At 32.4% G+C, this 25,030-nt stretch overlaps 1 protein-coding gene across 1 annotated transcript in view; it reads right to left on the reverse strand.

Annotated features, from left to right (window-relative positions):
* Positions 1 to 3,367, reverse strand: part of LOC111046728 — a 61,644-nt gene extending 58,277 nt beyond the window's left edge. Inside the window, exon 1 of the mRNA XM_039437280.1 lies at positions 2,551 to 3,367. Coding sequence (XP_039293214.1) covers positions 2,551 to 3,367 — 817 coding nt within the window. The remainder of the gene's footprint in view (positions 1 to 2,550) is intronic.
* Between the last annotated feature and the right edge of the window lie 21,663 nt (positions 3,368 to 25,030).

Consider the following 25,030-nt stretch of genomic DNA (forward strand, 5'->3'; position numbering starts at 1 on the left):
ATGAGGCCCAGATATTTAACTGTACGTGCTTGTTTTATAGTTTCACAGTTACACAATAATTATTCACCTGTTGCGCACAATCTAATTTATGGAAGTAAATACTAGTTAACTCCTGATCCGTGTTTTGAAGATTAAATTGTATTATATTAGATTTGTCTGTGTTGATAGTTAATTTATTTTCGCAAAACCACCACCTAAGGTGCTTAAGATCCATTTCTAATTTATTTTTAAGTTCTTGATTTGTTTTGGCCGAATAAAATATAACTGTATCGTCTGCAAAAGATGTAATCTTTCCCTGTAAGTCACCATCCGTCAAATCGTTAATAAAGACCAGGAATAAAGTACTTGATAACACTGATCCTTGAGGAATACCTATGGTAATGTCCCCGGGTTCACTCAACGTATCGTTAATTCTGACCCTTTGACTCCTATTAGATAGGTAGCATCTTAACCAATCATTGGCAATTCCTCTTACTCCTGATAAATCAAGTTTTTTTAGAAGCATGTTTTTATCAATTGCATCATATGCTTTAGATATATCAAGAAACAGAGCTGCACACTTATTATTAACACTGAAACTGTCATTTATTTTTGAAATGAGATTTTTAATTGCCGCTTCTGTACTTCTTCCTTCACGGAAACCATATTGGTTATCACTAAAAAAGTTATTATTTTTATAAAAGTTTTCAAGTCTAATCTTGAATATTTTTTCTAAAATCTTGGAAAAAACCGGTAAAAGTGAAATTGGGCGGAACTGATCTATGTTTTTACAATTTGGCTTTTTAGGAATAGGTATAACTACGCTGTGTTTGAACATGCTTGGAATTTTCCTTTGGCAATACTTAGGTTAATTAGATCGGTTAATTTGTTCAAATAATTCATGTAAGTTTTTTTAATCATGCTTGTGCTTATCCCATCTACACCTGGAGAAGATTTATTTTTCAATTTTCTTATTGTACTTGCTACTTCCTCCGGATTTGTAGGGTGGAGAAAAATTGAATTGTTGGAGAATTGTATGGAAACCTTATTTTTGATATTCTAGCAGACTCTTCCCTAGTTTGCAATGTGGTTTGTTCTAATTCATCATTCATTTTATTCACAACATTTGGAAAATAAGAATTAAACGAATTAGAAATTTTATTACTATCATGTATGCTATTCCCTGCTCATCAACAATCAGTTTTAGTGGTTCTTTTTTTTTTCAATCCTATTAACGCGTCAATTGTTTTCCACGTCTTTCTAATGTTTCCCTGGCTTTCTCTAAACAGTTTTGAATAATAATATTGTTTTCTTTCTCTCAGTTCATTACGTAAGTTATTTTTGAATGTATTGTATATTTGTTTTAAGTCGTCATTATTAGGTTGTTTGATAACATTCTTGTATAACTCATTTCTTAAGTTTATTTGCTTGATCAGATAACTATTTATCCATGGCGACCTATATTTCTGTGTCAAGTTATTTTCTAAAAGAAGATTTTCTTGTGAATCTTTGATAGTGTTTTTTAAAATGTCAATGAAATTTTCCCATCCCTCATCAACTGATACTGCTGGTATTTCTCTATCCCAATCAATCGATGATAAAATATTATTCAACTTCCGGTAATTGATTAGGCATATTTTTTATAATTTGTATCTGCTTCTTTGTTGGATCTCTTCAATCCTTCAACTTTAAGTATGATTGTACTGTGATCAGTTATATCTAAATGTAGTATTTCTGGAATTAGATTAATTTTATTCAGTTTTGTTCTATTTTTGCCGGATTTTAAGTAAAGATGATCTATTAAAGAGTTGGAAAATCGGGACCTATGAGTGTAATCAGTATTGAGTGATTCAAATCCAAAACTATTCATTAAATATTTGTAATCGTCAATAATTCTGGTGTTCTGAAAAAGATCTATATTTATATCTCCCGTGAAAAAGAAAGGGACCTCATTGTTTTCGTTAATATTAAATATTTCTTCTAAGTACAAGGTTAATTCGTTAAGAAATATTTTGGTGAGTTTGATTGCAACCTGTAAGCAGCCAACAACTGAAATTCAAAATTATTATATGAACAAGATATATGTACACAGTCCGCTGAAATAAAAACTATTGTCTTTGTTTTGAACGTTATCTCACTGCTTATATAAACCAAAGTTCCTCCTGCTCTGTAGTTATGATTGAAATTACCATGTACGGAATAGCCCTCTATATGATATAAGTCTATTTCATTCTCTAGTATCCATATTTCTGTCAAGACTATTATTAGCGGGTTGTTTTCTAATTTCCTCATTTGCACTAAGAATAAATCGAAATTACTTCGCAGACTGCGTATATTTTGATGAATAATTAGTGTTTCTCTGCTACTTATCTCTGATGACATTTTTATTTACGGTACTGACACTGTTATTTTCTTGGTTACCTGGCTGCTTAGATGCACTTATCACGCTCAACTTTTTCACTTGTTCACTTTTCTTGAGTTCAATAACTGGTGTTCCGTCTTCTTTCCTAGCTAGAATCTTCCCTTCCTTGATCCATAGGTATTTGACGCTCAACTTTTTCACTTGTTCACTGTTCTTGAGTTCAATAACTGGTGTTCCGTCTTCTTTCCTAGCTAGAATCTTCCCTTCCTTGATCCATAGGTATTTGATGTCGCCTCTTTTGAAGATCTCTCTCGCCATGGTGAAAATCCTTCTTCGCGTAGGTGCTAGACTTTCATTCACATAGACTGGATGGTCCGTTGTTTCTCCCATCTGCTTTGTAGAAAACTGCCTCGTAACTTTCCTTTTATTCAATATTACTTGTTTGTCTGTTCTACGAACGAACTTGACAACGATTGGTGGAGGTAGGTTTTCATTTCGTTGTTTAAGTCTGTGACAAATGTCGATTGCATCTGCTTTTATTTTGTGTCCTAATGCTTCGCTCATTCTACAAATGATTTCTGTTACATCTTCATCCTGTTTTTTGGGTATACCATTTATTTCCAGCATGTTCGATCTTGAGTATTGTTCCATATCCTCGACGCGTTCCTTCAGTTCTGCATTTTCTTTCCTGAGGCTAGCTACTTCTGTTGAAAGCTTATCGATGTTGATGAGGCATGTGCTAATTTGCTTGTTTTGTTCATCAAACTTCTTATTTATGTCGTTAATCGCCTGATGACATGATTCAATTGATTTCCCAAGCTCCAACTCCATTTTCTTAATATTCTCCTTCATCGACGTCTGATTTCCTGCAATTACCTCAAGAACTCCTGCGAGTTCTTGGAGAGTCACGTCATTGTTTCCTGTTGTCGATTCACTCACCATACTTTTGCGACGTGTAGAGGAACAGCTGCTACATCTCCAAATTTGTTTGTTTCTCTTTATGTAGTCCGCATCGTCCTTGGTCATTTTCACACATCTGTTCAATAAATTAATTATTCCCTAATTCAACCAACATCAAATTACAATTGTTTTATTACATTATTTAAAGATAGGATGTTCAGTATCAAAAGTTCAATATCATCATCATCATCCACCTTTCATTTGATTTTAATATGCATTTTCCCTCAGTACTTATTCAGAAGCAGTTGACCTGGATCAATCAAAATTTATTGTGCGCGTGTCAGAAATTAATTGAGAGCTTTGTTCAGTACACGGAAAACAGAAGGTAGAAAATATTAGTATCTCTCTATTATTGTTTCCTTGAAACGTGATAGCACGAAGGAAATATTCATAACGCTTTTTTGAGCCTTCATTTCTATCTCAATTTCGTTCAACTTGCAACATCGATATCCTTTCTTGTTCTATATTGAAGTTGAAAATAGAACTTTATTAAAAAGCAGTTTTCCTCCAGGTTTCTGCAATTGAACGCTCATGTTTGGCGTCTGATATCGAAGTTTTAATAACGATTTTCCCGGTAGACGGAATTCTGATTTGATGGAGAAACGGATATGACTTCTGCTGAGTACACACGTTGCTTGATTAGAATCACTGTTGAAGTGTTATGAAGGGATTGATGTCGCCTCTTCTCCTATTCCTTATCCATATCCTTCCCCTTCATCGTTTTCTCATATCGGTTACTTCATATTTTCAAGGGATTTTATTGTTGAAATAGTAATTTTAACTGAAGTTAATTTAATTTATTTTATTTTATTTTTTTATCAATTTACTTAACTCTAATTTATTCTTTACGATTATTTTTTTTATACTCTGTTTCCTCGAAAACACGAACTATTTGTTTATTGATTTTTCAATTTTCTATCCTTTCTATGCTTTTCTTGACAATTCCCATATCTTACTTACCTTCTTTTATCTTTATTTGGCTCATTTTTCATTACTAGGACTCCACCACACTCTCTCCTTACTTGGATTATTTTATTTCACACATTTTTCTAAAATCTTCATTCATATCAATACTTTTCTAATAGTACTCATCATTCTCCATCACGACATTCATGCATAGTAAATCCTCTCAATTATTTTCTGTACTCTCTTCATCCCACCACTATTCTCAAACTTTTATCATCTTCTCTCCATCTTTCTCCTAATTCATAAATTTATATTGAACACTTGTCAGCAAAATCTTTAATTTTATTATTCTCAATTCTGCAATTCACTTCTGGGATCTTTTACGTTTCCTACCCTCAATTGATCTGGATTATTCCGTCTTTCTTTCCACCAAAAATCTTTCCTTCTCCATCTTTATTTCTGATCTTCATTTCTTCTCTCTCAAACATCCTTCTTGCTCGTCGACATTCGACATTTTCTCCGCTTGTTTATCTACATTTTTTTCTTGTAAAGGGAAACAAATGAAATGAAATTTTTTCTTCAATCATGACATTTTTTCCTCCTTCCAGGACCTTCATTAATCGACTTCTTCATTTATCTACCCTTTTTCCTTCTCGCTCTCTCTCTCTCTCTCCTCCATTTCGTCTTTTTCTTTTTCCTTCTCTACTATTAAATATTCTACTCTTGTTATTTCCCTCTCTGCCCACTACATCATTTTCACCTCTCACCACTTCATCCTCCATTTCCTCCACTTGCTCTGAATTATCAAATTTTCTCGCATATTCCTTTATTCTATTGGTCTTCTTGCTATTCTGATTCTAGAGACTCTCTAGGTAGGCTATGAAGCTATGAAAAATAGGAATGACAATCCCACCCTCTCTATGGTTTGATATATACATCTCTCTGCTTCATATACATCCCTTTCTCTTTGTTAAAACGAACAACATGTGTGTGGAGAAATGAAGCAAAATTAATTAATCCCCTTTTGATGAAATCGGACGAGCATCTCTGAGCCCGGAGCATCGAGACTCTATTGAGTTAACAATCAATAATGCTGCCATGATACAGCAGACGTAATACCAGGAATTCATCCCGGGCCGCATCCATTTTCCTGGTTCTCGTGAAAATTAGCTCTGAGCTTGCAAAATAGAATTCCTGGAATAATCCCGGGTCCCAGGGATTTGCAGAGCAGTTCACAACATGACAGTCGTTATAATGCGTTCAGTGTTCGAATATCGGATCAGAACATTAAATAATATCAATTTGAGCTTGAAAAATTGTAAAATTGTCCAAAGTATATCGTAGCTTATTTTAGAATTTACGTAACTATACCGATTAAAGCTGGATTTCCACATATCTGTGTCAGTGAAAATAACCAGTACAGTGGGAATATTATTTCTAAGGGGAAAATGATATGGAACTAATAGTCAAATGGGATCCATTTGATTCATACTAGCTCATCCGTACTGAGTAGGGATAGTCCAGTCTGAGCTAATTGAAATTCAGAACTCATTTTTACTGTGCCGGTCATTTTCACTGATACTTATATGTGGGACTTTAGCTTTAATCAGTGTAATTTACATCAATTCAAAAATATGCTACGATATTTTGTTGGGTAATTTTACAGAATTTATCACATTTATAATACATTTTGTGTAGTTGAGAAGTTGATATTGTGGTAATTATTCATATTGAATGAAAAAGACTAAGAAATTGTCAAAAACCACAGAAATCTGTTATATAATACAAATTGTATTATATTATATAATATAAATTGTATTTATAATACAACATTTTATGTAGAACCGAACATGTATGTATTATATATCAGAGTAATGAACTAATAAATAAAATTCCAGAAGACTTCATGGATAAAATAACAAAAAACAAATTGAGATTAATAAAATCTTGGGAAAAACAAAACTATTCTTTTAAAATTAAGAACTGAGTTGGCTGAATCAACTATTTTCAATTTTGGCAATATTAATTATTTATTATTGTGTAAAAATTATAAAACTCGACAATTATTATATTATTTTTCTGTGCATTTATATTTTGTTTATCAAGTACTTGGATTATTGATAAAATTCAACATCCATAGATTATCATCCATCAACAGAATTGTATCATTTGTACTGCTGTTATTAGATGAAAAATTGTATTTCTTATTCCTAGAACTCGTGGCTAGAACTCAAGGCTTCTTTCTACAGTCACGCCAAAAACTATTGTATTTAAATGATTATTTTTATATGTAAAAATACATCAGATTAATTCATCGTTGTGAAATCTCATTCCACTCTGACTTCCTAGAATGAATTTATCCGATTCTCTTGAAGTTATTCAGAAATACGTTCCTCAATACAGATATGAATTATGTCGTCTGTGCTTATCTAAGAGTTTTTCTAAGAACATATATCTATGAACATACATTACAAACTTTAAAACATGTTAACAACTAGTTCCGACCTACATTGGCCATTTTCAAGTTAAAATATTTATAATAATAAAAAGGTACTACAAGTTTTATATTGTTTTTATTAAGCTCAACCACAGTATACATTGTGATCAAATTGTATGAGCTCCCCTTTTTGACTGCTATAAATTTCAACTTCATTCCTGAAGGCATATACTTTCTTGAAACAATCACTCAGAAATGTTCACTCATACCATATTATGATGGAGAATAAAGGCTAGAATGATAATGAAACTACTCAGCCAAGAAAAGGCAAAACCATAGATTACATTTTAAAGGCATTCTGATAACCTGGAATATTGTTATCTGATGATGAGAAGGGCCGCTCTATTGTCTAGTACAGCTTGAACAAAACCTTCAAACTAAGAACTTGACTTCCAAGAATCTTTCGGGTTTTCTTCTCTCTTTCATTCTTTCAGTTCTTCTGTATAGTTTGTCTGCATCCATTCAGGAATATTTATTTGCCTAAACCCTCTTTTCTCTTTCAAAACAAACCTTTCTCCAAGAAATTTTCGGATCCCTGATGTACCTATTCTTCTCTATCATTTGTTTTTGTCTTCTACTACTCAGAAGTTTGTTTGTCTACTTCTCAGAAGACCTCTTCTTCCAATTCTCATAATTTATTATTTAATCTACAAACAAACCAAGCTTCCAAGAAAAATTTAACTTCTTTTTCATTTCTAATCCCGGTTCCACTGTTCCCATCTCCTTATTTTTCTTTCTTTCAACTTCAACATTCGTTTTGTCCTTTTCCCAAAACACATTTGGCTTTTTGATTTGTGTTATTTTCTTCTTCGTCTTTTACATTCTATTTCACAAAACTTTCTCCTCCTTGCTTATTTTCTATTCTATCGCAAAACAATAAACTCTCATCTGAAAAATTACTTTTTCAGGTCATCTTTGATGTCCTAATCATGATTACTCTTTCTTATTACTTTTCCTCGACGTCATTCAACTTTAAGATTAGTTTACTTTTACGAATTCTGCTTCTATTTTATTCCTTTAAATTAGAATTTTATTGGAACCGTTTTGAGCGTAAGCCTGTGGTTATATTTTGTAAGTTGTTCAATTCTGAATGATTGAATAAATAAATAATTTTTACCAATTCAACGGTATCATTTTGCCCTTCCCATTCATTTGAAAAAAAAATGTAATTGTCAAGACTTTACCGGTGTAAAACGTATGTACAGTACCTTTATTGCTATCAATAACACAGTTCAATATAATATGAAAATAAACAAGACCTTTACATCTAATTATTATTAAACGAAAATCCAAATTAAATGCTGTATTTCTACAAACAATTCGACTCCCGGATTCCTGGGTACGATTCCCGGGCTGACAAATGATTTTTGAATAGTAGCGATCATCGAATTTCCATCTTGCTGTTTACCCTGTTGTCAATATTTGCAGTAGCAGAAGTTTTCGGGGTGAATTACAGCATTTAATTTGGATTTCCGTTTAATAATAATTATTCATTAATTAGCATTTGAACACATGCAACTATTTTCGACCAATATGTATATAGTTGCATTCAGAGCTAAAGTAACCCTTCCATTGTTTTCTAAAGAAACTTATCTCCAGTTCTATTATTCTATTATTAACTTTAGTTCTATTAACTTCTCAACTAAATTCCAAACAGCTGTCTATTATTTCGCGAAACAATCCATTTTGAATGGCAGCTCTTCCACTGAGTGGTTTGGTTGTTCATTGGTTCATTCGTCACAGCATATCTCAGAAATGACAGTCTGCTTTCTATTTCGAAATTTATGGTTTTGCGCTTCCTGGAATGAAATTCTGAACAGTGCAGTACAATAAGCCTGAATGAAGCTAGATTCTCTTAAAACTGTCAGGATTCCTTATGAATAACCACAATGCTTTTCATTAAACCAATGGTGACAGTTGAGAGTGTCTCTCAAAACAGATGTAGAGGAAAACTGAGATGTAGGGGAATTGATGCATGAAGCAGTGTTGGTAGCTCGCTCACAAACTGAGGATTTGAAAACAAAGCTTCTATTGATTTGCAAGGGTCCTATAAGCTGGGGTTTGTGAACTACGGCGTAGATTTTCTTATTTGGGTCACTCATTCTCTATTATTCTTCACCATTTCTCTCTCTCAATAATGCATTCTCATCAGATCTTCAACTATACTAAACTTAATAATTATTATTAAACGTAAGTCCAAATTAAATGCTGTAAATCACATTGAAAAGTAGCGCTCATCGAATTCCCATCTATAGTGCGGTCCACGTTATAATGACAGTATTTGATCAACTTTGGTTTTGCTATCCTAGTTTATCATTCGACAAAGCCGGTGGTACTATCCTTTTCTAGGTCCACAACGATGCCAATTATGTTTTTGACTGTGTAGAAATATGATTAATTAATGCAGAGAATCGGCATCGCTATTCTTCTATCTTTATTCACTGTCATTATAACGTGGACCTCACTATAGCTATATACCCTGTTGTCAATATTTGCAGTACCAGAAGTCTTCGGGGTTATTTGCAGTATTTATTTTGGATTTTCGTTTAATAATAATTATTAATTCATCAGCATTTGAATAATTGCAATATCTCAGCAATTTCCATCTATATTAAACTTGTTTTTACAATATTTACTCCTCCAATAATCTTCTCTCTTCGTCGTCGTTATTTTTATTTTTTTTCAAGTGATTGGCACTGATGTCAGAAAACTATATCAACTATACAACTATACTAGGAACATAGCATAACCAAACAAGTATCTATATATTCTCTGCTAGGACACGAAAAAATATTTGTGTCTGCTGGAATATAGACAACATCTTATCAGTGATTTTTATAACTAGAATGATTTAAAATTCGAAAGAGTTCAATTACAACTACGACTTCTTTGTGGTACAATGTTGTAACCACAACTTCATCAGATGAGTAAATCTTCAACATTGTTCAAAGGTTAAGATTATCATGATAGAATAAGATAATATATTCATATCATATTGCATCGAAGTAAAATATTCAAGAACATAAAAAAGAAAATTTTAATTAAATTCAATTCAAAACAATTATGAGGGATTCCAGGATGATTCAATAAGTTCTCACGTATTTTCTGCTTGATTCATGTTTTTGCATGTAGGCTACTTTTTATTGAATGAATTCTTTTATGCTCAGAAACATATTTACAAACAATTGAAATATTGACAATAAAATATAGAATAATACTCCTAACCACTCACCCAGAAACTAGTCTCAGTGTCGGAGGGTCGTTTACAATCAATGTATTTCCTTACTGCATAACAGCACTTATTCATTTTCCCCCTTTTCTTTATTGAATGATTTACATCGCCAAAATTATAGATTTTGTGAAACTTCTTTGAAAATTTGTATTCTGCAGCTATTCACAATACCACAGAGCTTTAATCTATCTTAGTTGTTGACTGATATGGTGACGATCTTGTGTAAATTCAGTTAATAAAATGATCTAGTATATTCTAGAAACAACTTTCATCTTCTTCACCATATATATTTTCCTCCTATCATGATTTCTTTGTAATAATGATAATTTTTGTAGAATAAACATCCTGTTCAATCATAACAGAGTAACTACCTATAACAATATTCCAGAATTTATTTCAATAAATGTAATTCTGGTAAGGCGAGGATAAATAAGACGTTTCCTCTGACATAGTACCATAGAGAAAAGATAGCATATAAGTTGTCCTGTATCAGTTGATGTCTCTGATAGTAGATACATAAATAGTGAAGTAAGAGTCATGCAGGCATTACTATTAAATGTACAGTCAATAAATGGACAGGCCATAATTCCGCAGTTAACTGACCAATCTTTTTCAAGGAGAAATCTTTAATGATAGAAGGCAAGGTTATCTGGCAAGAGTTGAATGAACTGACAGCTTTTGTTTACAAACTCATGTTTCTGGTTAACTTTCCAAATGCCGACAAGAGTTCATTAAGTGCCGCTTAATGGCTGGAAATAACGCGGAGACGTGAATGAAATCTCAGTAAAAATATGGGAATAATGAATGAAAACCCATCAATAATGAATGAAAATCCATCGTACTCAGCAATTATTAGCTGAGCATCAATACCATTCACGAATTGTATCAGTTATTCCAATCAATGAAATCGGGTTGGCAATGAGTACATTGAATGATCACAAATATAATTTCTAAAAAAATATATACAGATGATGGTTTCTCGATCCATTCCGAGCTGCGATGTATTAACATACACAGTTTGGATGTATTTTGCATTACCTCACTCGATTACTTTTATACATCAAAACCGTGTAAAAATAAATACTGTGAGTAAATTGTCATCTACTCATATCCATCAATTAGGCAGAATGTAATTATGTAATACCACAGCTTCTATGAGAATGTCAATCTTGAATACTTCTTAACAAAAAGTTTCGCGTTTATTACAATAAATGTAATTCTGGTAAGGCGAGGATAAATAAGACGTTTCCTCTGACATAGTACCATAGAGAAAAGATAGCATATAAGTTGTCCTGTATCAGTTGATGTCTCTGATAGTAGATACATAAATAGTGAAGTAAGAGTCATGCAGGCATTACTATTAAATGTACAGTCAATAAATGGACAGGCCATAATTCCGCAGTTAACTGACCAATCTTTTTCAAGGAGAAATCTTTAATGATAGAAGGCAAGGTTATCTGGCAAGAGTTGAATGAACTGACAGCTTTTGTTTACAAACTCATGTTTCTGGTTAACTTTCCAAATGCCGACAAGAGTTCATTAAGTGCCGCTTAATGGCTGGAAATAACGCGGAGACGTGAATGAAATCTCAGTAAAAATATGGGAATAATGAATGAAAACCCATCAATAATGAATGAAAATCCATCGTACTCAGCAATTATTAGCTGAGCATCAATACCATTCACGAATTGTATCAGTTATTCCAATCAATGAAATCGGGTTGGCAATGAGTACATTGAATGATCACAAATATAATTTCTAAAAAAATATATACAGATGATGGTTTCTCGATCCATTCCGAGCTGCGATGTATTAACATACACAGTTTGGATGTATTTTGCATTACCTCACTCGATTACTTTTATACATCAAAACCGTGTAAAAATAAATACTGTGAGTAAATTGTCATCTACTCATATCCATCAATTAGGCAGAATGTAATTATGTAATACCACAGCTTCTATGAGAATGTCAATCTTGAATACTTCTTAACAAAAAGTTTCGCGTTTTATTACAATAATTTTGTGATTTCAGAGAGCTTAGGATTGGACTGAACAGAGCAAAGAATGAAAACAAACGTCGAATCACGAACGAGATCTAGGACAGAACAATGATATTGTAACTTCAAGCTCCGCCTACTCTTTTCTACTACTACTGTTTGTATGTATTTACGAATTCTGCCGATAGATGGCAGTAGTTGCTTGGTGAACTTGCTACATTTTTTATAAGAGTAAGGTATGACATGATTCATACAAGCTCAAATTATGATTTAAGTGAGAAATAACAATCAATATCATTTTCAGGAAAGTTAATAAGGATTGGATATTGTTACTGAACAGTTCATTTCCATAATGTTTTCAAATCAGAACTTATTAATTTATTCATCCACTGAAACAAGCAGAAACCGTGTTTAGGTGAGAAAAAATTGAGCAAAACAATAATACAGAACAGTTTCTGAAAAGTCATGAATATTGGTTCTGACCAGTTAATTTTTTATTTTTCTTCCAAATCAACCAATTCATTATCTTAATCACTCATACAAGTACAAACCTGATTAGCTAAGAAACGACTGAACAAACCAGCAATCCATGACAGTTTCTACTCATCAATGTTGTTTCTGTTCATTACCATGATAGTCTATTCATTTATTTATTCACTCATACAAGCACAATAATGATTTGGTGGGAAGGAGGATTATAACAACAAATATCGGGGCACCGAGCTTCACTCGTTATTTTCTATTTATTGATAAACAGAACACAATTCTTTAAAATTACATTTATATCATAAACCTACTATTTTCTAAATTTCGTGAAAATCGTTATAGCCGTTTTCGAGATCCGTTGGACATAAATAACCATATAAATAACCAATATATGAATATATACAGAAATCGCTCGCTTATATATAACCAGCAATGCGAAATAGCGTATAGCGTAAATATTTTGGTAAATAGTGTAGTCTTATTATAGCAGTATTGCAGTTTTGACTCTTATTTATTTTTGTAATTGATAACAATTCATACATGTTATTGACAGTATTTAATCAACTGATTAGTCATAGTATAACCATGGTATGGTACTGTATTAACAGTATTTATTGTACTGAAAATAATTACTAATAAATCATAGAACAATAAATTTAACTGAGTTGATCTAAGTACAGTTCCTGGTACAACTCATGGTATTGATGGTAAACAGGAACTGATTAATCATATAGACTTGAGATATTCTTCAGCACTTCTGAATGAAGTGCAAATCTCATAAGTTACCCCAATTTCCAAAATACGCAACGTTTTGGGAGTCACGTAGACACTGTACCCTGACCCAAGCGAGGTTAGTTTAGAGAGAGAAAGTGTGAGTGAGAGGGTTTGGGGCGCATGACGGGATAGGGAGCGTACACGTGCGTGAAAGAGAGGTCATAGGCTCCTGTTTACAGTGCAATCGATTGGGTCATACCTCACACCACAGCCAACAATCCCGGGGGAACTGTACCAAAAAGAGAGCGCCAAGAGATTGAAGAGTGTGAGTGGGAACGGTGCGGAAAGAAAGAGAGGCCGGTGAGGAAGAAAGAGAAAAGGATGGAGGTAGAGAGGAAAAAGGGAGGAGAGAGATTAGATTAGAGTTCTTTGTAAATGTATGTTACAATCTATACTGGCTTATACATCTTTCCTAAACATACATCTTACCAGTGTAAATGAAGTATTGCTAATTATTATTATTCAACGAAATTTACAAAGTATGAGAAATTAATTAATGATAATAAAGATTGAATGCAATTTATTAGAATAACGATAATATAATATTGTGATGTAACTACATAAACCGGCGATGTTTCAGAAAATAATTGTTGAAATAATAACCTTCTCATTAACACACGACCAGGAGAGTGAGAGGAGAGAGAGGGTGCAATCAGGAGGAATGGAACAGGGAAATGGAGGAATAAGAAGGAGAATATCAAATAAGAATGGAACAAGACGAGAGAGAAATCAGGAGAGGAGAAAGGAAGAGAGGGAAGGAACAAGATAAAGGAAAGGAAAGGGAGAAAGGAAAGAAAGGAAAGAAAGGAAAGAAAGGAAAGGAAGGAAAGAAAGGAAAGAAAGGAATGAAAGGAGAAAGGGAAAGAAAGGATGCATCCAAGGAGGAAGGGAACGGGAAGAAAGTTGAGAGAAAGGATGAACAAAGTGGGAAGAAAGAATAGGGAAGAGGAGAATGTGAAAGGAGTAATGGGAAGCAAAGATAAAGATGGAAAGAAGGGGAACAACGAGGAAAGGGAGGAAAAAATGTGATCAAGAATTCAATGATAGAATGGGAAGGAACATTTATAGAAGACAGAAGGAGAAGAAAGAGGAGAATGTTTACAAGGATAGAAAATGGGAGACAGAATAAAAGAGGATAAGAGGAATGAAGAAGAAACGGGGTTCATATAAAACTGAGATTTATTTGCATGAATACATGGAAACAGCAGGTTGAACCCTAATATGTTTCCTTGAAACATTACAACATTCTTCATTCAAAAATTATATTTAAAATAAATAACAAGCTAAGAACAAAACAAGAGTCAGATAATAAAATCAATCAAAACAATAGAAAAAGGGTAAAGCGAGTTACATATGAAGAAGTAAGTAGAATGAAATCAAAACGGATTAAGTAGTTTGAGGATTAGGAGAGGATAATAAAATTAGGTTAAAAAGGAGAGAAGAAAGATAGTTATAGCAAGTGAGAAATACAATACTGTATCTATCTTCTACTATGTGAATCTATTATGAAAAATGTTCAATATTGTTTGTTGCCAGATGATTAATCTCATCTTCTGAAATCTGAATATTTTATAACTCACTTCTGAGTTAAAAATCCTATACAAAGAGCTTGGGAGAGACTTATAGTTTGGTATGAGATAAAGACTCTTGAAATGAAAAGTTTTGTAAACTGAACTTGAGAAAGTTTGTGTAAGCACCTACAACACTATCACTTTTTCATAATAATAAGATAGATTGTAATTAGATTGACATAAAAACCAATATCATCTTCTTCGAGTGAGCTATTGGAGAATAATAAGTCCAACTTCTGAAGAGTAACTCCTGTAATCATTGAGAAGAGAAGAGGAGGTGATTACAAAAAGTCAGATAAAAGCACCGTTCTTCCCAGTAGAGAAATAAGAGTAATGAGAGAAAAGTAATAAAAAGTATGAAAGGAAAGGTAGTAAAGCTAAAGGTCGAAGATAATTTACTTGATTCTGACGCTGATGGTTGAAGAAATTTTGAGAAAATATTGATGACAAAAATTGGTTTGTTCAATTCTTCTATTGAGAGTTGTGATGACTGAAATACAGAAAGTAAAAATAACGCGAATAAGAGTTTACTTGATATAATAATAAGATAGATTGCACATAAAAACCAATATCATCTTCTTCGAGTGAGCTATTGGAGACTGATAAGTCCAACTTGTGAAGAGTAACTCCTGTAATCATTTAGAAGAGAACAGGAGGTGATTACAAAAAAGTAAGATAAATGCACCGTACTTTCCAGTAGATGACAGTGATAAGAGTAATGATAGAAAAGTAATAAAAACGGTAAAAAGAATGAGAGGGAAGGTAATAAAGGTAACGGTCAAAGATAAACTTCTGACGCTAACGGTTGAAAAAATTGTGTGAAAATATCGATAACAAAAATCGGTTTGTTCTATTCTTCTAGTGATTCTAGTGAGTTGTGATGATTAAAATATAACGAGTAAAAGAACACGAATTATGATTAGACATCATTAAACAAAATGAAGGGAGAAAGAGAAAAGATAATTGAATTGAATGATTGCTTCTATTAAGGGCGGAGTTAGGACTACAAATACTTAACAGTGTATACAAAATCAAAACTACATGAAACAAATAAAAATAAAAATTAAACTTCAAAAGATAAATAATAAAAATGGATAGAAAAATATATATTATAAAATCAAAATTAACATTAAAATCGAAATAAACCTTCAAAAGATAATAGTTACAAAATAATGTAGATTACTCCTACAATATTTTTACAAACTAACGTTCACTCACACAGAGATTAGATTAAATTATATTAGATCTTTATTCAATTATCTTACAATAGTATACTGGCTTAAACAACAATTTACATCAAATTACAGTATTGCTAATTATTCATCGAATTTCACAAAGTATGGAAAATTAATCAATGAGGATAAAGATTGAATGCAATTTGAATAACGATAATTTAATATTGTGGTGTAACTTCATAAATGTTTCAACAAATAAATAAATAGATTTTCTGAAAAATATATAAAATAATATCCTTCTCATCAACACACGACCAGAGATTGTTTGAGTGTTTCAATTATGCAGATTACAATATATACAGGCTTATAAAATAATAGCTTACAATACAGTTTAAGATTGAATTTACATAATATAAACTGAAATAATAATTATTGAACTGAAAGTTATATGATTAGAAAAAATGCAATTTAGTAATTTCTTCTAGATGATATTGTTTTGTATCTACATGATTTGGCGGAGCTTTGAACATATCAAAGTCCATTCTTTGGAAAGAGTACACGGAATATCCTTTCCAGTAACTCTACCAAAAGTGTGGGAGTGAGAGAGACAAGAAAGAAAGGAAAGAAGTAAGAGAGAAAACCTCATGAAAGGACTGTAATTCGCACTGATGATGACAAAGATAGAATGAATCAATACTGAAGAATTTGATTGTAAATAGAAGAGGTAAGAGTCAAAACAAGAACGGGAAGTGATGTGAAGGAGAATAATTAGATCTATTTACAAAGGAGAGAAATGAGAAGGGTGGAAGAGAGAAAGAGAGAGGACAAAGGAAGTGAGAGGAAAATCAGGGTAAGTTTGTTTTTTCGGGTGTGAGGTGTGACCGCTGCCGCCCTGAGCCCTGACCTAGTTGAGGTTGCCGCCAGTTCTGTTTTCGCGGCGTAGTTGAATGCCCTGCTATGATGTGCGCATGCGCAACTATTGTGCGTGTCAGGTCGCACGTAGGCCTAAAAACGCATTTGTGTGCTGCGTCAACCGATCCTACACGTGTGGCTCCCAAAAGCTCAGTTTCGGTCTCAAAAGTTCACCCATACCATACCCTTCTCAAAGACGTTATAAGGTTATATTATACCATATACCATCATAGATGAGACACGAGACCTCGGGACTAACGTGGAAGGGTGATCACAAGCTTCTAATTGGGTGTTCTTGCTCTTGAAAGTTCAACCTCTTCCCGATAGTTCAGAGCACACCCAAAACTGTAGATTGTATATACATCAACCAATATATCAACCATGTTCAAAAGGTTTTTCTAAAGGTGCGTACAGTCCTTTGCGCCACGAACACAGCTGATATATGACTATTATTATATTGTATCCTACTGTTTCTGTACAAGTACGCACCTCAAAAGTTCATATCAAATCAACATCAATCATTAATTTATATTGTCGTAGAGAAAAAGCTACCTATATTATACAGATTCATATTAATTTCATTGGTAGGTAGGTATTTGGCCACCGAACTATGAATAATGTCCTCTACAATGATGAAATCCTGTCAAACCCACTCTCTGAAAAACATCCCTGCTTAGGAACCCTCTTAAAACTTCCATGATCCATGATCCCATTATTAGGCTCTTAAGCTGCTTTTACACCAAAGTTAAATAAATGTTAATAACTTAATCCTTATAGATTCTATTAGATTGAACATAACTTATCATACACATGATGTTTGTGTTTGTGAAGTGTTTGTCAAGTTCCGTCTTATAGTTCACTCTTATAGATTCGATTAGATAGAACATAACTTATCATACACATGATGAACATATGTGTTTGTCAAGTTCCGTTCAATCTAATAGAATCTATAAGGTGTAAACGCAGCTTTAGGTTCAATGTTATGCTGTTATCATCTTGTATTTCAAATCAAAATGGGTATAGGCTTATTTGTAAAATTGTTATTTAGGAGTGAAGAGTGATTTATCTCAGCGCCGATATGAGTTTATTGAATTCGGATGATACACATTCATCTCCAACATGGTAGAATTTGATAACTTTCTCATTAACGGCACCCTCCTCTGTCTTTGTTCTCATCTTGTTCTCAGCTTATCAATGATATTTTCTTAGAAACTGCTGTACCCTATAGTAGAATAATCATTGTAGTTGAAGTCCTTTTGCCATCAATCGGTCTTCCCTTTCTCCTTCCTCTTCACTTTCAATTGTTCAGGCACAAGTCTCAAACTTGAAAAGGCTTCACAGTAAAAATATTGCATTCCACTCTTAACTTTTAGCAGTCTATTATAGGCCTATACAGAGTCGAGACATTGATCTTACAAATAAATCAAGTCTTGAAAATGCCGTATCAATCAATTACAAGCAACAAAACTACCAAATGTTAGCAATTGATACTAATGTTAGCAAGTTGGGCTAAGAAATATAAATACCATGTTCTGCGTAACAACAATGAACGATTAAAGTAAGACGAAATGGAATAGCAAGACGATAATGGAATAGTGGAATACGGCAATGAATTTTTAGAAAAACTGGTCGCTTCTCTATTTTTTTCAATTTGTGTCTTTTCTATGTTTATGCTCTATTATGGCGAAAATATTATCCCAACCTTCAATGCTTCAATAGTATAGCATCAAAATACTCACACAATAAAACCATGAATAAAAGGTACAATGCAACTGATAATTCAAATGTTTATGGATTTAAAATTGAAAAAGCTATCAAAGCCTTTGAAGTTCAATCACCGTTTATCGAACAATGTTGGACATCCTAGAGACAAATCAAGAATGTAATAGTAATCCCAGCTTCTGTTGACAAAAATAGCCACAATCCCAAAATGGTTGTACCCAGACGATAAATAAATATATAAATTTAGAAAACAAACAAAATACCACGTGCGTCGTGACTAAGATTTCAAATTTAAATATTGACAAAAACATTACAACAGACTGTCTCTAGGGATAAACAAGTTGATAGTATTTATAAAAATAGACTTATCTCTTATTTTTCTCAGCTAATAATAATCTGAACTCACAAAACCGGTAGGAAGCTGCATGAGGGGGGTGGGTAAGTGTTGAGGGAGAGAAGGGGGCTTGAAGGAAGGTCACCGATTTGAATCAAAACAAGTTCGTAAATACGTTTTTCTCTGACAATAATTAAATCAAGAAAAGCTGGTCGATAGTCGATACCAGTCTTTCTGTGTGTCAAGGAAGGCTATTGACATGTAGTGATAAGGTGAGATCCACATTAATCTGTCAGTTGCGATTGAATGGGAGTCATCGACGTCACTTGCAAAGAATACTGACAGAGTTTAGTGAAAATCACTGCTGTGCAAATCCAAGAAGGAAATATCCAAGTCTATGATTAGATTCACCTTAAACTGTCAGGATAAGTTGAATGTGAACCATTGAATATATTATCAAGAGATGCTGACTGTTTTAATTGAATCTCAGTGAAGTATAATTGTTTTTAGTCTTAGTTCATTCAGAAAAATAACAATAAATCTAGGGTGAACTTGTTGAAGTCATTCATAAGTTGACGTTGATTGATAGATAAGGGGTCATTGGAACATTCATAAACAGTGAACAACCTACACATCGATTTTTGATAACAAACTAAATCCAATTTATTTATTGTTAGAAAAGTGATTATTATTGTAAAGGCTTGCATGCGCCTTTATTGATAAAATTTGAGAGAAAATAAATGTAACCGACAAAACTGAGAATTTCAGTCGAATGAGATTTATAGCATATTATTTTGACCAACTTAAGAAAGTTATCATGTTCATTCTATAATTTACTATAGGGAAAATGACCAATTTTACACACTGACATTCCTGATTCTTGGAAATTAATCATTGTAAGGCAGTTTATAATAATTATATTTCAGTTTCTGATGTGGGTCAAAGAGTATAATAGTAAAAAACTGTGTAAAGATATCCAATTTGTAATTACGCAATTATAGTGTTTAGTGTAGGTAGGCTATTTTCCTCTCAATAATTATTGATAATGAATACTTTGCGCTCCAAAAATTGTGAAATTACAACAATTAATTAGAATTTGTTTCGTTGTTATTATTCATTTTTTATAATGAAATGTTATCAGCTTTTATTTATTTAGCTTGAATTTCCTCAAACTTGTCAAATAAATATGCATTACAAATCATATCTCATCTGTGACAAGCTGACAAGAGATGAGTTTGCTCATTTCTCAATAATTTTTGGGATTTGAGTTTATCTGTCACCTACTATTTTCCTCCTATTATCTTGAAAAAATATTAATTCCACAAGATAATTTTTCTGCTCATTATATTTTATCACAGCTTGAATTTCATCATAATATGTTTTCTATTTTGATACCTTGAAACGCAAAGATTTATGTTGCTATAACTTAATTGTAATCCAAATCTTTTTAAAATGTATGCATTCAGGGCTACTTATTTTTTATTTATTAAATAATATTATTCTACATCATAGTTGTGTTTCTAATCTGTTAGTTAATATTAAAACCTTTTGAAATAAAAGGGTACTATGAGGTCAAAATAGCATGTATAGTTATGATGTACCTATAAAATAACATCATAGTTGTGTTTTTAATCTGTTATTTCATATTGAAAACGTTTTAAAAAAGGGTATTATGATGTTATTTTATGAATGTATAATCCAAATTGATACAAGAATTTAAGAAGTTGAAAACTCAATTGCGTTTTAGATATTGTCGTATGATTAATTGACAATTATTTGTCACGGATTTTGAACCGGAAAACTCTACTCAAAATTATTCTTCAAAATAACACGCAAAAGTTTATACCAATAAAAATTTGGCAAAAATTCCAAGATGCGTTCAAGTTTCCTCGTTGGAGAAGGCGGAATTCAGATCAATTGCTCCAAGTCACGTAAGTCCATAGTCGAACTTCTCCCTCGTTAAAGGGGGAAGCTAATTACCATGAAGGTCATGGTAGTATAGTGTGTGATTATGGAGGGGAAGGGATTTTCAACTACGTAGTAAGTTCATTTTTCCCTCCTCAAGTACGACAGGGTTTCCTGTTTACAAGGAAGACCTCGAAGGAAGCCAAGGAACTCTATTTTTACAGAAATTAATACTCTTGAAGCCATGACAAATGCAGTCATATCCAACGGATTAAGAAGGAATTCAAGAAGGCAAAACTCCTTAGTTTTAGCACAGAATACAAATATAGCAATATTATAGAAGTTTTCTCTGGTTTTAGTATTATAGCTACTGCGTACCACACTCAAATTAATCTATCAATAAGTTACAGAAAGTTTCCTAGAATGAATAAGCATCATTAATAAGAAAATAGTTACAGGATGTAAAATTGTTATTTCTAGAGAATATTATTATGCTCTACACTTGACTCATTTCCTGAAAGATCAAATGTTTAAGTTAGTTCAAAGTTCAAATCAAGTTTTAATTGAAATAACTTTGTTGTAGTTTTGAAACGGTGTAACTTTCTAATAGTCAATAGCTTGTTTAGAAACAAACAATTATTTTAGTAGTGTTTCGTCATGGAAAAACAACGTCAATTCGATTTGAATTATTTCCATTTTTTTTTCTAAAATTGATAAGTAGAAGATTTCATAGTTTTGTGTGAATAATTTTGTAATATGATAATGTTTTCTTTTAGTCTGGTTTCATCAAACCACTTAGCGGTTCTCATCTACCAACATAAATTCAAATGTGTTTTAAAATCCTATAATTTTTCATCTCTGGTAGAAGAAAAAACGTTATTCTCAGTTTTTCAATGGCTATCGGAGTTGTAAACAGTAGGCCTAATCAAAAAAGCAATAATAAATTTGAAATATTATGATGCACAATATGAGACCGACAGGCTATAGAATATAGGACAGAGGAAGTATGAATACAAGGTTAGTAAACAGCTACAGTATTAAATTGGTATTTACACCTTTACAAACCTTGGTGTAAAAGAAATTAGGCTACTCACATCTCGCATCAAAGAAGCTGATTTCAAGGATAGAATAAATCAACAAAAACCTCAGCCACTGCAAACCATTTAAGAATTTTATCTAAAATGTAATATGGTATGTTACAATAATTTATCACTTCAAAATGCAGTATACCTATCAGACTAAACTATCCTGAATCTATACCTATCAGCAGGTTATTCAGACTGATTTATAGATTTATGCTGATTTGTCAGTAAGAAATTAACGGTCAATTTTATTGTTAAGCTGCGTTTACACCAAAGTTATTAACAGAATGTTAATAACTTAATCCTTATAGATTCTATTGGATTAAAGGGAACTTGACAAAAACATATGTCCATCATGTATATGATAAGTTATGTTCAATCTAATAAAATCTATAATGATTGAGTTATTAATATTTTGTTAATAACTTTGGTGTAAATGAAGCTTAATCCTTCATGTGTGGACTCACCTTACATATAAAGAGTTGTTACAAAGTTACTTGCAGCTGAAACCCAAGGCGTTTATTAGCGCATACTAGAACTTATAATCAACTTATAACTTAGACTTTTCTAAAAAATAAGTTCATTGTTAGTGAGTTTAAATTCAGATAAATTTGACACAGTTCTTATGGTACTTAAATATCATGATATGATCACTCTACTTCAAATAGGTCAAGTAAAAAAGTAGGTGGATAACGTACTTTTATCAATGAATATAGATCTTATTATAAACTCTTTCAAGCCCACGCAAGAGCAAAAAAAGTATGGAGTGACATTATCTCCCAATAAAGCCCTATCTATTTCAAGATATTGATTTATGTGTTTGAGCTAGTATTACACTACTCAACACGTCACAACCCTTCCCCCTTGCCACAACCCCCCCGAATAAAATCACATCGTCCTTGACCCTGGTTAAACAACATCCTTTAGAAGCCTATCAATTTCATTCAACCTAATTTATAATACTCAACTTCATTCACCAGTCGCGAATAACAGTTTAAGCATGGCACGTCCTATTATTGTTGCAGGGCATCAATGAATAAATAATCATAAGCATTATACATCCAATAAAACGATGACGTCATATAGCGGCACCCTAAACAGCGCAGTTGAGCAGATTGAATAAATTAATAAAAGTGTGAACTAACTATAGTGAAATTCACTTTAAACTGTCAGCATTCCTTTTTAATAGCATCTATGCTTTCCATTCAATCAATGCTGACAGTATGAAAGTGAATCCAACTACAATGGATTGGGTGAGATCTGTGACAGCAGTTATTTAAAATAACATCAATTTTGCCCATTCAATAATGCTGACTGTGTGAAGTGAATTCCACTACAATGGACTGAGTGCGATCCATGACCGTTGAAGAGTCCGGTAGTAGAATGGCAGGCAATTGGCAACTAAGTTGTTGGCAATTGTTGGACAACCAATTGTTGGCAACTAAGTTGTCAATTATCAGGTTATTTGCGCATGCAGAATAGTGTTGAGGAGTGTGAGGTGATTCGCATAATTTTATTCAATTGAAACTGTTGGTTTAATTTGTGAATACTGGAGTAACTGTTTTTACTCGTTTCTTACAGTACCGTATTAGTTAGGAAATTGTGAAGTATAACAAATAATAAAAAGATAACGGAAATTAATAAAAAAGAACGTTTCGTAAGAACGATTTCTGTAAAGTGTAAAGTTTTTAGCTCAAAAATTTCTAGTTTCATTATTAAAGATTTAGACCTTTTGAAAAATTATTAAGTTACTGTTCTAGATTTTTTGATTTTAGACTCTAATAGTATGTATTTGATTCAAAATTTGCTCGTTTATCTGAGTATTGAAGAGCGTAAACTGTATTTTGAAGAGTGAAAGTGACAAAACCAACATTTTGATTTGGACAGTATAGTATAAATTGGAAATGGGACAGTTTTGAGCATGAGTCTGTTGTTCCATTCCTCATGTTAAGTATTTGTGATACTACTGAATAAAAAACTGTAAAAGAAAAAAATGAAAATCTCTAGAGAATTTAATGAAGATAAAAGCGAATGAAGGATTTTTTGAAGTGGAATTGAAAATTAATTTAATTTAAACGATAAGAGAGATGGAAAATTGCAATCATATGACATAAAAAACAAGCGAAATGGTAACACCAATCAATCATCATTGTTGTAAATGGGCCTACTACAGAATATTATAGCAAGTATGTATTGCACATCTACAGAAATAATTAACCTAAACTGTATTACTTCTAGAATGTTTTCAGATGATTTATCTCAAACATCTTTTAGTTGTCTTTAGAGTTTAGTTGTTTAGAGTCAAAAAATAATTCTCAAAGACTAAATTCAAAATCATAACTATACATCAGTTACGTGTTGAATATACTAATATATTGCACGATGAGCTATCAGGATTTAGTGGTTCCTTATAACTAGTAGTTCTGTGAACAGTAGACTTAGCGCTCAGTAAGTTACATTGACCTGTTGTTATGTTTTCTCAAAAATTAATAAATAATTTATCAATTTAAAATGTCTAGAAAAATCCTAAATAAACATAGAGCTTTCTGTCCTATCGTACCGTGACGTATCGTCCCGGAATGTGAGTGTGTGCGCTGTTATCAGGTCTGGCTGCTGTCGATATGCCAAGCGAAAAATCGGTGTGTTGAAATTAACAAAATAAACTACCATAATGCTGATTTCCTACAAACTTCATTTCTCAATTTTCATGATTTTAGGAATCAATTTCTTTTTAATTATATTTTTTGCAATTTTAATCATCAGATTAAAAAAGAAAAATATTTAAAAAATGTTTTCTATGAATAACTCCAAACTTCGAACTAGAATCATGGCCTCAGCTTATGAAAAGACAAAGTTAGTAGACAACTGTCTACTAACGTTGATGGAAAGATACATTTTCAAGATGTTCGATGTTTTTGAACGGGTAGTATTATAGTCCACTAGACAGCTGATTTATGATGAATAATTCTATAGTCTGATATTGGTGTTCGAAGGAAACTCCTTTTGTATTATCCTTAAAATGCAAAATTTCCAAAAACCTTGTATATACGTCGACGCGCAATTTAAAAAGGAACATACCTGTCAAACTTCATGAAAATCTATTACCGCGTTTCGCCGTAAATGCGCAACATATA

The sequence above is a fragment of the Nilaparvata lugens genome, chromosome 11 (genome assembly GCF_014356525.2).
Source record: "Nilaparvata lugens isolate BPH chromosome 11, ASM1435652v1, whole genome shotgun sequence".
In the NCBI taxonomy this organism is placed as follows: Eukaryota; Metazoa; Arthropoda; class Insecta; order Hemiptera; family Delphacidae; genus Nilaparvata; species Nilaparvata lugens.